Source organism: Glandiceps talaboti, chromosome 18, assembly GCF_964340395.1.
Source record: "Glandiceps talaboti chromosome 18, keGlaTala1.1, whole genome shotgun sequence".
In the NCBI taxonomy this organism is placed as follows: Eukaryota; Metazoa; Hemichordata; class Enteropneusta; family Spengelidae; genus Glandiceps; species Glandiceps talaboti.
Window position 1 is genome coordinate 12,109,213 of NC_135566.1, and position 15,465 is coordinate 12,124,677.

Below are 15,465 nucleotides of genomic sequence, written 5' to 3' on the forward strand. Positions count from 1 at the left end.
AGACCTCCAGAAGCGAGAGTCTGAGGAAACAAGATTCCAACTATCCCATGCAGGAAGTAGTGCCTAGAGCAGTGCATGCTGGGGAATAATACTTCATTTCCAACATTGCTGGCTGAATGGTTTAGGTACCTTTGCGACAGGTTACCACTTTTCAAGCAACTGAGACTTCTTGATTACAATGAACAGTCCTTGTAAGCCCATTTTTTCATGAAGAAATGTACTATGTGACTTCCTGTGCTGGGTTGTTGGAGTGTTGTTTCCCCAGACTCTTGTCTGGATTGTGTCTTAGAAGAGCCCCCAGCGGTGAGAGTCTGGGTAACCAAGACTAGTTGCTTCATTATTTTGACAGGTTGCATTGTGGGTAACTAGAACAGAAAGTTGTTTCATTGTTTTGACATGTTGCACTGTGGGTAACTAGAACAGGAAGTTATTCCAGTATTTTGATTGGTTGCATTGTGGGTACCTAGAACAGGAAGTTGTTTCATTATTTTGACAGGAAGTAAGTAAGAAATATATGAAGTCATGGAGTAGGAAGGAAGTGTATCTGTAAAAGTGATAAAAATAAATTGTTTTATAGAATCATTATGCTTGTCGAGAGCCGTGAAATACTGCACTAGTACTTCAACTATTTTGTCATGATGTATATCATCCATTTGCCTAATCACAGACTAAGGTAATTATTTAGTCATCAATATTATAAGTCACCATGGTGATGATGAATTATTGCATGCTATTTATTGGAAATTACCTAATATGTGCATGATGCATGCTGTTTTGAATCAGCCTTTTTGTTTCCTGTAGATTTCAAAACCTTCTGTATAAATCAAAGTGTATTGTACAAATCTACGATAGCTAACTATAGCGATGATGAATTACTAACTAAAGTATCAAATATAATTTGATTTTAAAATATATTGTCTATGGATCCAAGAATCACTAGGACAGTAAAATATAGGTACCTTAAAATGGTAAATTATAAATTGTAAACAAATGCGATGTTTTGATGCATATCTTCTACGGACCATGATCACGCAATGATTTAATTATTCTAAAGCAGTGTTCATGTGTCTCTCTTGAATCAAGGTCCATAACAGATGGATCAGAGCATTACATTCACCTCCAGTGTACTGTTCGAAAGTAACTAGTTTTACTTTCATAATTAATTAACGTCTTTTGAATATTATGTGTGAGATGAATATGTTGCAGTGTATTGTTGTTTTCTGCACATTCCAGTGTTATCTGTATGTGTGTGTTTAAAAAATCCCAGTGATGAATGCTGAGAATATTGCATGAATTCATTGATCTTATCATAATAGACTAACCTGGAATAAACTAACCTGGAATTATATCCATTTCTAGATATTCTTAAACTTTTACATTTCAGAAGTAATGTACACACTAGACATAAATATAAATATTTCATATCCTGATTTACACAGTAAATTTTTTAAAATGTATAAATGAAAATCTTGGAAAAAAGTAGTGGAGTGGTCATATTCATGTAATCATGTATTATGAGATAAGATAAGATGCGAGATAGCTTTACTACAACCATATAGCAAATTGACAATTCTATTTGGGTACATCGTGCAGGGATCACTCTGGGCCGCGATCACGCGCTATTTGCGCTGTAAAAACAAAAATATCTCGTCCAGAAAACTCAATTGGGACACAAAATCGCACCGTTGATACTAATAGCGCGTCACTGTGATAGATACGCGACATCATATCTAAGCTTTTGTTTACTACAAACGTACAAGGCGCATACTACGCATGTCTTTTGCTGCCCTCAGGCGGCAAGGTTTATCTGCATCATGCCCCTTTCAAACAGTATCTATGATTGGTTGCCGACATGAAGGCAGGCGCTCATCGACAAATCAACAGAGTTGATACAGTAAATGTTCATTACTGATTAGTCACACGTACATGTGTACGTAATGGAGCTTTCAAAGACGTCGGGTGCCAGTACGAGTGCAATCTGATTAAAATCTGATATTAGATAGGCTGGTTTTCCTGTATTTACCTTTATTCCATCGTTATTGCGTCTTTTTCGTGAGTTTTTTTCCCCGGGGGAAAAAAAACTGGCATTCGCCCGGGGGAAAAAACTCACGAAAAAGACGCAATAACGATGGAATAAAGGTAAATACAGGAAAACCAGCCTATCAAATATCAGATTGGTACGAGTGGGACCAAGAAACGCAAATGCTCTATCTTGGACTATTGTACAAAAGTTACTCCTTCGCTGGGAACTAATCTGGATTCGACTACATTCGCTAGTGAGGACGAAGAATGGGTATGTCCTGGTGTAGGTCGCAAGACAAACCGGAAATTTCAAAATAATTGGCTGGCTATGTATGGGTCGTTTTTGCGTCACGATAAGGACAAGGGAGAAATGATCTGCTACCTTCGCAGAAATCTACAGTTAAGGACAATGATGTACAATGCAAGACAAGTATAGGAGTTATAGACCGTTGACGTGGTATTTTCCTATGAAATAAATGTTTCATGAAGTTAATATGTTGATGTGTATGTACTGTGTTTATTTGTACAGTAGCAAATTCTAGTATGAAAGTTGATATGAAATCCATAGGCTTATGATCACAATTATATATAGATGTGTGTGTGTGTTACAGTGTATACCAGTATAATATACACATGACGCACATACAGTTGCCATATTTTTACTTCCGTCCCACACAGTTTTCAAATTGTCTCACTCATTTTCTCCAAATGGGACATTGGCTCATGCAGCTCTGGAGCCAGGGTGATCCCTGCATCGTGTAATAAAGATATTAATCATTAGGGTACCTCGTATTCCGAAAACCAACGAAAACCAATGCAATAGAACCGAGGTCCTATTCCATTATTCCATGCTGGGCTATCCTGGCATCGGGGCCTGCTTTGAACACTCTTTTTTCAAAGTAAATGTTCCAGCCACTCCCGGCATTCAGCTAAGAGCACCAGGGGAGCACCGAAGGAGAGACCAGGACAGGCAATGACTCACCTCTCAGTGGACCGCCAGCCTAGGCCCAAGATCCAACTAAAGATCAATAAAAAAACAATACATTGAAATAGGCTGATGTTATCAGTATATAAATAAAACAGTCACAGTTATATTATATGTTATACTTGGCCATTTGTATGGTTTGTAGATAACTTAAAACCTGGAACAAATTTTTTGCCTTTATTAGCTTTACAGAGACCCTTAGCAGATTAACACAGAACACATTTTTTGACATATTTTCCAAATGAAAACCAGACAATATAATTGTCTTCATGTATTAGGTATTGTGTATTTTTTTGGACATTTTGCCTAATTGTGTTTAAACTGGACAGCATGGACTTCACTGATTAAAGGAGAGTGAGTTTACAAGTCAATGTTTTGATTATTATTCTTAGAAGAATCCCTAGATTGAATCATGAGTCATGTTGGAATTGCTAATAGAATTAAGATTATAGAATTAAGATGGATAACATGACTTGGGTTGTGTGACCTTTGACCTTCACATGGCCATGTGGTTCATTTGAAATGGAAAAATATAGTAAAACCATTTAGTTGTGCTAAGATAACTCACCTCAGTACCAAACACAAACTAGAAATGTTTATAGCTGAAAATAGCTAGGTTTTATAAAGCATACAAAGATATGGCCATTTATTCCATCAATAGTCTAGTTCCTATACAGTATCATTACCATTTACACCTCCACTCACACGGTCTAGTTCCTATACAGTATCGATACCATTTACACCTCCACTCACACAGTCTAGTTCCTATACAGTATCGTTACCATTTACACCTCTACTCACACAGTCTAGTCCCTATACAGTATCATTACCATTTACACCTCCACTCACACGGTCTAGTTCCTATACAGTATCGATACCATTTACACCTCCACTCACACAGTCTAGTTCCTATACAGTATCGTTACCATTTACACCTCTACTCACACAGTCTAGTCCCTATACAGTATCATTACCATTTACACCTCTACTCACATAGTCTAGTTCCTATACAGTATCATTACCATTTACACCTCCACTCATACAGTCTAGTCCCTATACGGTATCGTTACCATTTACACCTCCACTTACACAGTCTAGTTCCTATACAGTATCATTACCATTTACACCTCTACTCACACAGTCTAGTTCCTATACAGTATCATTACCATTTACACCTCCACTCATACAGTCTAGTCCCTATACGGTATCGTTACCATTTACACCTCCACTTACACAGTCTAGTTCCTATACAGTATCATTACCATTTACACCTCTACTCACCTGTTTAGTTACAAACCACGTTGGCATCCAGACTACTCCATCAAATATAAAGTGATCATAGTTCAGACGTCAGCTCAGACTATAGCAATGTATACATACTTCAAAAAGGTATACATGTAACTATACATGATTGTTTAATTAAACCATCAAATGTAGACTGGTCCTAATATGAATCTAATGTTTAAAAAACCCTTTTCCTTCCAATGAATAGTTATAACATTATGAAAAAAAGGAGGAAAAAATATACTCCTTTCCCACGCTAACAAGCTTACAATATTAGTAATACTTTTCATCTTTAATGTGTATATTGATATTTTATCTGACCAAAAAATGATGTAAAATAATATATTCTGGTCAAATACAATGCGTTTAATTTTTATGATAATGCATGTATTGAAAAATTGTCTTCAATTAGTGGAAAAATATGACAAAATCAATAAATATTTATATTAGAATATCATAATGGATTCTAAACTGTACTTAGTATCAAATTAATAGATGTGGCAACGGTATTTTATTTGTCTGTAGAACATATATTGTAGATATATTGATTATTAAGTGATATTTAGCCATTAAAAAAAGATTTTATTTGCTTTATCAATTAACTTTAACACTCTGAGGAGTTCATTATTTATGATTAATGTAGTTAATATGTGTTGTTGTGTAACGCTATGTGACTGAAAAGTATTTAAACTTAAGAATATGAGTGTTATACACATGTGTGTCTGTATTTCATTTGAACTTCTTAAAATTCCTACTCTGCATATAAATAGGGGCTGGCTTAAAGTGGCCATATGGATGAGAATTTGGTATTTATTTTGGCTTTTTATTTGATATAACAGCTTCACTATGTTTTTGGTAGTAGTAGAAAAACATAGTGAAACTGTTATATCAAATAAAAATCCAAAATAAATACCAAATTCTCATCCATATGGCCACTTTAAGATGCTGCTCATTATGCTAGATGACTTTTGACAGCTCACAGAGCTAATAAAGTGCCTATGAAACTGCTGTTTTAGAGAGTATTACAGATCTGTTTATCTCCTCCTGTTGGACTATACAGTATTATGGATATACAGGAAAGAAATCTGTCCCTGTACTTTTGGAAATTAGTTGTGTTTTGGGGACTGTATTCTTGAAAATGTTGCCGTGATACATGTTGGAAGTGTCAAGACACTGACCTGGGATTGAAAATTAGCCCTTTAAACCTAAGAGTTGGAAAGAAAGCCTTATAGCAGATTTATATACAGCTGATTATTTTTTACGTTAGTACTCCCATTTTGTCTTTGTTGTATAATACCTAGATTTATACCATTCCCGACAATCCTGGAAACATGTAAATTATTCCCGGAATCGCTGTAAAATAAAACTTATGTTATCAACTACGGATATCCCATAAGATTGACCATGAAAACTCTCATACATGTTGTAAAAATTCTTGGAAATTCACATGACTTTGAGCAAGTGTGTGAACACTGTATTAAATTTTGGTCTGTACATGTATAATTACTACCAATACATTGTTCACCTAACTCATTTTGAAAACATTGTAATTTGTATTTTACCATGTTTTTAAAAATCAAAATATTGTTGCTTTCAATTACATCCATACAACAAAATGTGTCCCAACTGAAGCAAGTCTCCCAGCAAGCTATGAAAATTAAGAATAATAGCGGCCACATAGCGGCTCAATGACTAGTACGCATGTGCGTCCTATATACTATGTGATGTTTTTTGGTGATTTTACCCAAGGATGCACTGCAGCAGCATGCACATTCTATATACTATGCACAACTATGCGCATTCTCCACGTGGAGGGCGCTATCTACAATATCATTTTGAGGCAGCCGGTCACAAATGAGTCTACCCTGCGTGAGCTTATGGGCACTGCCAAGTTATGATATAAGTTATTAATAATGTAATATCAAATGATAATAGATAATAGTATGAGAATAAAGTAATAATAGCGTGATGTATGGATGTGTACCTTTCAACTGTGAATTAAGTCACTTGCTGTGTTTTAGGTAAAGAGAATTTGCTATGTAAAGATGTGAATTTAATATCTGAAAAATAGTCATTAATATTAATATGATAAGTGCATTTATCGTTATATATTCTTGACACATACGATTCAAAGTCTTAACAACCATTTACCACACTGTATTGAATCATTGCATATGGAAAACAATGATATATTGTATGAAAACAATGATATATTGAGTCTTGTAATACTGAAAACAATGAATCAGATATACTTTGTAGACTAAGTTCTACATAGAGTGCATGGTTTCAAGACATTTGATTGTCTCTACTTACTACATCCAATTGAGAATAATATGTCATCCCTTTGATTATTTGTTTTAATAGTTTTCATTTAAATGGCTCTCACCTGGTATTAAATGTCTTATAGTGTAACTGTGACCAGGCAATAAGCGTTAAATATTATAAGTGACTATTTCAAGAATTGTTTTCTTGTATTGATACTAACCTATTAAGAATTGTATTGTGATAGTGCATGCAGTGCAAGTTGTTTGGCATATATACTGCTATGTGATCACACTACATTCTCAAATGACGCCCTCTAGTGGTAGGATCTTGTTACTTCTGTTTCACAACTCTGCAAATCATTGCATCCAGATTTATGTCGAAGTGACCAAATATCAATTTCAGCATGTTAATGTGAATGTATCTACAGATGTCTTACTAATTAGCTGAATTACCTGTCAACTAGTACATTTGTATTGTGTACACTGGTTTGACAGTATGTAAGGGTTGCAAGCAGATGAAATCTACCAGGGGTTCCCCAGTTATTTCACCGGGGTTTCCAAACAAATGATGGTAGATTGTATGGGAAACTATGCAACTTTTCCCCCTTTCTGTCAGTGTTACTGGGTTTCCCAACCTTAGCAAAACACTGGGTTTGACATCCATGTCACAGTGTAAACACTGTAACTAAACTAGTCTTTTCTATGATGTCATCATACTATAGGTGTTCAGTATGCAATATACAACTATCCCATTGGTATTTTGAAAAAGATGGGTTTTTGTTCTGCAAGACAGACTACTGGGTGAAGTATGGTTCAGCCTGCCATGGATGTTTACAACTTATGACAGGACCTGTCATGGTAAATATATTTATCAATGTTAAATGCGAAAAATATTATGTTTGATTATAGATATAATTTATACTTACCAGTTACAGATTTCAAAAATATGGAAAGTGAATCTCAAATTTTCTTTACTGTTGTCATGTCAGTGTTGTCTAGATTGGTTGACAATTTTGAATTTATTTTTCAAATTTTTTTGACTTTGGAATTTTTTTGAATTTATAACTGTCATTCCGATTCCCTGAACATTCATTGTAACAATATGTTATCGATATTTGTTTCAGGATAACAGCACACCTTTGTCAATAGTGTTTTTAACTTTCTAAACATTTTTTTTTTGTTTCTACTAGGTCGCAGGTGACTACAAGTATCATCCTGAATGTTTTACATGTAAGAATTGCAGAATGTACATTGGAGAGGGTGAGGGATATGCCCTTGTAGAGAGATCACAGTTATTTTGGTAAGTCAGATAGAATCACATTGGAGGTGTGTGGGGGTGGGGGTGGGGAATATGCCCTTGTAGAGAGATCAGTTATATTGGTAAGTCAGATAGAATGTACATTGGAGGTGTGTGTGTCTGGGGGTGGGGAGGGGCAATATGCCCTTGTAGAGAGATCACAGTTAAAGTCAGATAGAATCACATTGGAGGGGTGTGTGTGGGGTGGGGGAAGGGGATATGCCCTTGTAGAGAGATCACAGTTATATTGGTAAGTCGTCAGATAGAATCACTTTTAAAAGGAGGGATATGCCCTTGTAGAGAGATCACATTACATTGGCAAGTCAGACATTCTCATTAGGTGAAACTAGAACAATTGCAGTGGCCTGCTCAATAGTTTTCCTCTTGCAATCTGTAAACTTATTTTACAATGCAAAAAAATATGTAAATGGCAGTACCGTCACAGTGATTGGGAAGTCAATGGGACATTTTTCAGTTGAATGCAACTATGGCACTGGGTGCATTGACTTCCCTATCACTGCCGTCATAAATCTTAATAATATAAAAATAGAGATGTCATGACCCCCAAAAAAATGAAATATGGTGACAACCAACTATATCTATTTTTGAAAGGTATGTATTGAGGCTGCGAGGTTATTGTACTTGGTTCCAAGTATTAAGTATTTAATAAGTGTAATAAGTATGACAGGTATTAAGTCAGTAAACAAGTACTGGTCATTACTCAATGTTTGTAAGTAGTTACACGTACAGGCTGGTTTTAATCATGTTATTAGCAATACTTGTTTTCATCTGTTAGCTGGGGAATATTGAAGACAAAACAAGTGTGTTATCTTTCATTACCAGTCACCAGATTTCCCTCTCTTGAATGGATGTAGAAAAACATCATTGTGTAAAGCTAGATGGTCAAAACAAAGACATTTCTATCTACATATTATGAGATAGAGAGTTTTGACATTTCCTGTTTGTCCACATATAGTGACATATGACAAATATTGAGGTATCACATAAACTTGCATTGCACACAGTGAGATATGACTGTTGACGTATATGACAGTGTAACTATATATACAGGGCCAAAACAAAGACATTCCTATCTATTCTATAAGATAGTGACGTTGTGACATTTCCTGTTCCTCCACATAGTGAGATATTGTTATCTAGTAGTGTATAAACTTACAGCACCACACAGTGAGATATCACCATTGACCTATTTTGCAGTGTATAAACTTATATTACCAGACAGTGAGATATCACCATTGACGTATGTTACAGTGTGTTAATAAACTTCCATCATTCATCACACTGGGTGAGGTATCACTGTTGATGTATCTTGACGTATGTTACACTGGGTGAGATAACACTATTGATGTATATTGCAATATAACTTACATCATATTGTGAAGGAAATCTCTTTATAATATATCTCACTAGCAATCGCTGTAATGTTAAGCTCTAGTTATGTAACTTAGTTCTATTATTAATGTATTTCCAAGTAGTGCTATTACTAGTATCAGGTGTACATGAGTCAAGGGTTTCATAGAGCAGTCTGCCATCATAGTTATACACAATGTATTAAAGGCAGGATGTTTGTTGATGACTCTGAGTCATGAAAATTTATATAAACTGATAACAGTAACTATAATTTTGCATAGTCATTACTTTAAACAAATATAAATGCTCAGTATTATGAGACACAACACGTGTAAAAGTTTCTCACATTATATGGTATAGAAGTTCAGAGCCTTAGTCTAGTTTCCTATAGGTGTTACGGTTGCTACTGTAACAATCATTTCCATAATGCTGTACTGTTTTAAAGTAGATGCAAGCACAATCTAGTGTATTGTCTGACACAGTAAAGAATAGCTTCTTAATCTTAGTTATAAAGTTAGTGCTCAACACTTGGAATTATTGAATGTAATACATTTGGAGAAGATTGTACATGGGGAAAAAAAGGCAGGTTAACACAGAAGAGTGAGACTTTCTAGCCTTGAATCAAGTTGTGTGAGGATTTGTGAACTCGCCTTTCCTCTAGTACTACTACTGGATTCTAGGCTAGAGACTAGCTTTCTTGATTTCAGTTTTCAAGATGGACAAAAATCAGTCTAATTCTCGGTACTCGCTATAGCTTTTTAGCTCATGCTAGAGGGTCAAAATAGAACAAGAAGGTCGACTTATTCTCATGCACCTATAGTAATGCATGTGAAGTGCATGGAACGGAAGTTATGGGTGTTGACCAAGAAATCAAATGTTCATTATTTTTACGATGCGCCTTAGATAGGCTGTAATACCTTATTTCAGGTACCGCAAAATCTGCTGTATATGTATGTTAATTGTGTTTATGTAAGGAAGCTATACCAAATACTGACAATCTATGTCTGTTTGTGTGTCTGAATCTAGTGGTAAATGTTATCAGGGGAGTATACTGCCAACTTTGAATAGAACTCCTAGATCAAGAAGTCCGCATACAGTACAACTACTAACAATTCCACCCTCACCAGAAGGTCAGAAAAGTCTTGCTGTTTCAATAGAAAAACAACTCACTAATGGCCATAGTTTGTGTGATGGTGAACCTCTACAGAGAAGGAATGAAAATGTCTGTGTTACACAGTAAGTAATAGATCACGACAACAAAGTTGTGTGTGTGTGTGTGTGTGTGTGTGTGTGTGTGTGTGTGTGTGTGTGTGTGTGTGTGTGTGCACATGTGTGTGTGTGTGTGCGCACGTGTGTGTGTGGTGTGTGTGTGTGCATGTGTGTGTGGCAAGTGGATAAATTAGCATGCATGTGTTCATGAATGCACCATGTGTGTGTGTGTGTGTATGTATGTATGTGTGTGTGTGTGTGTGTGTGTGTGCACAATATGTGTGTGCATGTGGTGTGTGTGTGTGTATGTATATGTATGTTTATGCATGCACATATAAGTGCATATGTACTTGCATATAAACTTACATGTTATAACTCAAGTGATATGGTACAGTTGCAATAGAATTATAGCCTGAACAATTGTTGAAAAATGTGTACTCAGCTCTTGTATTATCTATCAATGTTGAATCATCAGCTGTTAGAAATTTATCTGAAATTCAGAAATGGGACTTTCTTCACCCATACTTTTTGATGTATCAATAAACTGCCAATCATATTTAAAACTTCTATCAAACCTTTGTTTTACAGAGTTGCTTACACACCAGAAGGTGTATCTTTACAAGTTGGTGATAAGATATTGGAAGTGAATGGTACACCAATCAAGGAACAAAGTCTAGACCAGGTAAGTGAATCAAATATCATAAACAATGAGTTTTAAACAGGTAATGAAATGTCCACATTAAAAAAAAATTCCCTCTAAAATGAATGTGAGATTTGCCAACAGGTTTACGTAAAAGGATTTTATTGTGGCAAGTCATTTGTGGGGGAAATTTCCGAGCACTGAAGTCTTGATTTTCAAAGGTACAAATTCACCTTTTCATGAAACATCATACAAATGTATACTATAGTTTCAAGTTTTTAGTGAGTAAAGGGAGAACTTAAGAAATGCCGGGCTTCTGTCTGTCTGTCTGTCTGTCTGTCTGTCTGTCATCAGTCTGTATCATTGATGTCTCAAAATACAGATTACAGATTGACCAGATATTGAAAGACTGACATTTCATCCTCGATATTTATATGTTAATTCTTACAGATTGACCAGATGTTGAAGCAGTCATCTTCAGTTTTACATTTGACAGTAGAGCATGATCCACTGTTGTCTTGTTGCCATGGAAACTCTTCACAAAATACCCCGATGGCAGAGGATGAAATAGATGGTGGAGTTCCAGCTTCACCAGGGCCCCCTAAGACTGAGTTTGATCGCAAGCGTCAAATGGCAGTTGTAGATAAAAGGAAACAGAGGTTAAAACTTGATAGGTCATCCTCTATGCCAAGAAAGTAAGATATTTTATAGATTTTATTTGTTTTAGTGTAAGTTTCTGTGGAAATAGCAGTGTTCTTGTATTCATATGCCAGAAAGTGTTAATATGTTCCTGAACAGCGCCCTCTCACAAAGGTTTTAGAATATCATTATATCTGCAGTGAATGAGTACAAAAATGAGTCTTCAACTAGTTTCACACATCACTGGACTTTTTCAAGAAATTTGATGCAAATTTAATGCAACCTTAAGAATTCTAAACGAATAAAAGAAACCGGGATGCAGGCATGGCGATCCCAACTGTTTCTCTCAAGCTCATTTTACGTGTCTCTTCTGAGACTCTTGACAATAGCACATAGTAGTACACCCCTAACAGTGCTGAGAGGTTGGCGAAAATTTGGGATTCATTTCCAAAAAAAATTTTTTGACTCTGTGAGTAGAAATTTTATTACAAAGTAAAAGAATACACATAAAGCTAAGGTAGAAAGTATATCTTATGGTAGGCCATGGTACATGTAACTCTTTTATCTGCTTACAGTCATCAACAATATTTTTATTCCTCTAGTTCTTGCAGACCCTCTAGTTTACCACATGTCACATCTCCTACATATGAAAGTTTGGCAAGAACCCAGTCTTTGAAAGCGGAACCAAAAAATCAACGAATATTCCGGCCATCAGATCTCATCAAAGGGGAGATATTAGGAAGAGGATTTTTTGGCCAGGCTATAAAGGTACAAGAGATGATGACACTTATGTTATTCCTCACTTTGATATATAGGATGTAATCTAATGAAATACATATGGACCGTGGAAGTTGATGTTCTTATGCATTTATCTACAGAGTGCTTAGCTACGACTGATTTGGGGGGAGAGAGAGGCCAAGTAGGTGGGGGATGAGGTGGGGTACTCAGCTGTGGAATGGGTACACGTGTATCCTGGCAGATTCAAATTACAAGCACATATGCTACAAACATTTTTGGGGGTCAAAAGTCTACATTTTGCCAGAAAATAGAAGTTAAAAGCCTTGGAGAAATTTGAAATCAGGAACCTGGAACCGTATGTTTTCAAAAACTTGGAAGATAGGCAACTTGAACACTATGTTGTCCCAAGTATGGGGTCAAAGGTCATACATGCATTCAAAGGGAGGGGGGGTCAAACCTCTACATACTGCATAAAAAATCAAAAGTCAAGTCTACATGAGTTGAAAAGGGGAGGGGAGGGGTCAAATCTACACACACTGACAGTCCTTCCTAACTTTCAGGTAACACACAGACTGACAGGTGAAGTCATGGTTATCAAAGAATTAGTCAAATTTGATGATGATGCTGAGAAGAATTTTCTTAAAGAAGTAAGACAAATTTAAGTTAAATCAATTCATATGTAATCTGTTTGAATTTGGTAAATAAAACAATTTTAGATTAAAAAGGGGTAAAGTGAACAGTTTCAGGCCAAGTGATATGGACAAAAAAATAGTGTGGAACAATCTCTCTTGAAGTGGCCATATTGATGAGGATTTGGTATTTATTTTTGATTTTTAATCTATAAAACTATTTTATCATGGCATCCTACTTTGAAAAATCAATGGAAACAACATATGCCAAGTCTGTGTTTGTAACTCAATAAATAAATTGCAAAAGATTACTAAATGTGTAAAATCTTCATATTCCACAGGTGAAAGTACTGAGATCACTTGAGCACCCTAATGTACTGAAATTTATCGGTGTACTTTACAAGGATAAGAGACTTAATTTAGTGACAGGTGAGTTCTTATCAGATACAGATTATAATTACGGCTAAGAAGTTAAAGGGACAGGGTCTGCAACTTTTAACAATTTTTTCGACATGTTTCCAAATATAATGATATGTACATTTTACCATTCACTGTCAGTAGTCGAGTCACCGGCAAACCTCACATCATATTAAAAACTCTCACCGTATTAGTAACTACAGTACTGTGATGCTGTATTCTAATACTATATGAATAAAATGGTGTCATCTTATTCTAATATCTTAAACTACAGTATCACAGCAATTTATACGGTAGGATTTTTGTTAGTGGGTGCTGGTTTTTAGACAAGTGGTAGCGAATGGTAAAATATAAGTAACATTTATTTGGAAACAAAGATTATGAAAAGTACTCTGTAGTTGTAGACTATGTCCCTTTAATCTTACATCTGTGTGAAAGTTGTTCTTTCAAACTTCACTCAGTGCACTGTTTTCAAACTTTTTGTAGGTGTAAATTTTTATTTAATGTAAACACGAATGCTGTTCTGTTGTATAATACTGGTCAAAGTACAAAATGATCATAAATGAAAACCAACAGTAGAGAATGGGGTAACGCTGTAAAGCAATTGATCTGGTGTATATATATATTGTGTACTCCAACCAATAATAGAAAATTGGTTCAATGTATACATTTTACTGTGAGTTGTCTTGATAATAATAACTTGAATGTCATTATTTCAGAATACATATCAGGTGGAACATTAAAAGACATCATTAAAGATATGGTAAGTTGGATATGTGATTTTTTTGTAGATTTCTTCGTAAGGCTGTATGGTAGCTGGATGTGTGAATTTTGTAGCCTTTCAGTTAGAACAAAACGTCACACTTGCCACAGTTGTCATGCATGCACAGCTGTGTTGTATTATCCAGTATTAATATGAAAATCTGAAAATCGAAAAAAAAATTAAATTTTAAACCAAATATATTATTCTTGTTATTAATATGAAAATCAGAAAATGATTTACTTAAAAATATCTGGTTTGCTCAAAGATATTTTGTACCCGTTCTAAAAACAAAATTAATGTATTAAATATTAATGAAAACCAGAAAATGAAACAGACAGTGGCTAATTAACTTTTTGTGATGACTTTTAAAACATTCAGCCATCTTTAATGCATGTCTTCATCTTTTGATAGGATGATCCATTTCCATGGCTACAAAGGATAAAGTCTGCAAGAGATATAGCAAAAGGGGTGGTATGTATGACAATCAACTATTAGATTCCTCGTCTTATATGACACACCTTCCTATCAATGCATTTTAGAGAAAATTTTGAAACATTAACATGATTTTTGAAGCCAAACATATTTCAGGAAGATTTTCAGATTTTCAATAAAGAGAATCTGACAAGTTTTACAGGTTTCTTTACTGTCAAATAATTCTACACAATTTCCATAGCATTAAAGACCATTTACAGTATAACCACCACATTTGAGCAAAAGACAGTATTGACAAAGCAAATTTGCATACAGCAGTGACACTTATTGGAATATTAGACTAGTATTTAGTAGAATGCCCACATAAAATGTCCAAGAAGGTGTATCTCACAACATGTAGTGCCACAATATGCAGTTTTTTGTCCCATAATATGCTATAATTTATTTGCTCCGAGTCATTGCATACAGCACTGTGCACCACTCAAAAGCCGAGATTCATAAAAGTAACTTGCTAAATTTCGATGGAAATGACATGAAAGAAGAAGGTGTATTAACCAATTTTTATTACCAGCTGTTAAGTTGTAAAAGAATTACGGAATATCATGAGTGTCGGATTTTCATAACGACTTTTACTTCTCGTCAAAAAAAACTACTAAATGTTTGCTGAGAATAAACAATCATCAAACTTTTGTCCATTGTAGACATACCTTCACGAGATGGACATCATTCACAGAGACCTCAATTCTGCAAACTGCTTGGTCAAAGACGTAAGTAC

At 35.2% G+C, this 15,465-nt stretch overlaps 1 protein-coding gene across 2 annotated transcripts in view; it reads left to right on the plus strand.

Annotated features, from left to right (window-relative positions):
• The window catches only part of LOC144448978 (LIM domain kinase 1-like), a 33,177-nt gene that overhangs the window by 14,893 nt on the left and 2,819 nt on the right, over window positions 1-15,465 (plus strand). The window contains exons 3-13 of one of the 2 annotated variants that reach the window (XM_078139366.1): window positions 7,278-7,413; window positions 7,746-7,855; window positions 10,250-10,459; window positions 11,021-11,114; window positions 11,523-11,767; window positions 12,314-12,479; window positions 13,010-13,096; window positions 13,420-13,507; window positions 14,215-14,258; window positions 14,670-14,729; window positions 15,392-15,457. In XM_078139366.1, the coding sequence (XP_077995492.1) occupies window positions 7,278-7,413; window positions 7,746-7,855; window positions 10,250-10,459; window positions 11,021-11,114; window positions 11,523-11,767; window positions 12,314-12,479; window positions 13,010-13,096; window positions 13,420-13,507; window positions 14,215-14,258; window positions 14,670-14,729; window positions 15,392-15,457 (1,306 nt within the window). The remainder of the gene's footprint in view (window positions 1-7,277; window positions 7,414-7,745; window positions 7,856-10,249; window positions 10,460-11,020; window positions 11,115-11,522; window positions 11,768-12,313; window positions 12,480-13,009; window positions 13,097-13,419; window positions 13,508-14,214; window positions 14,259-14,669; window positions 14,730-15,391; window positions 15,458-15,465) is intronic. The other variant, XM_078139367.1, reaches the window with a different exon arrangement.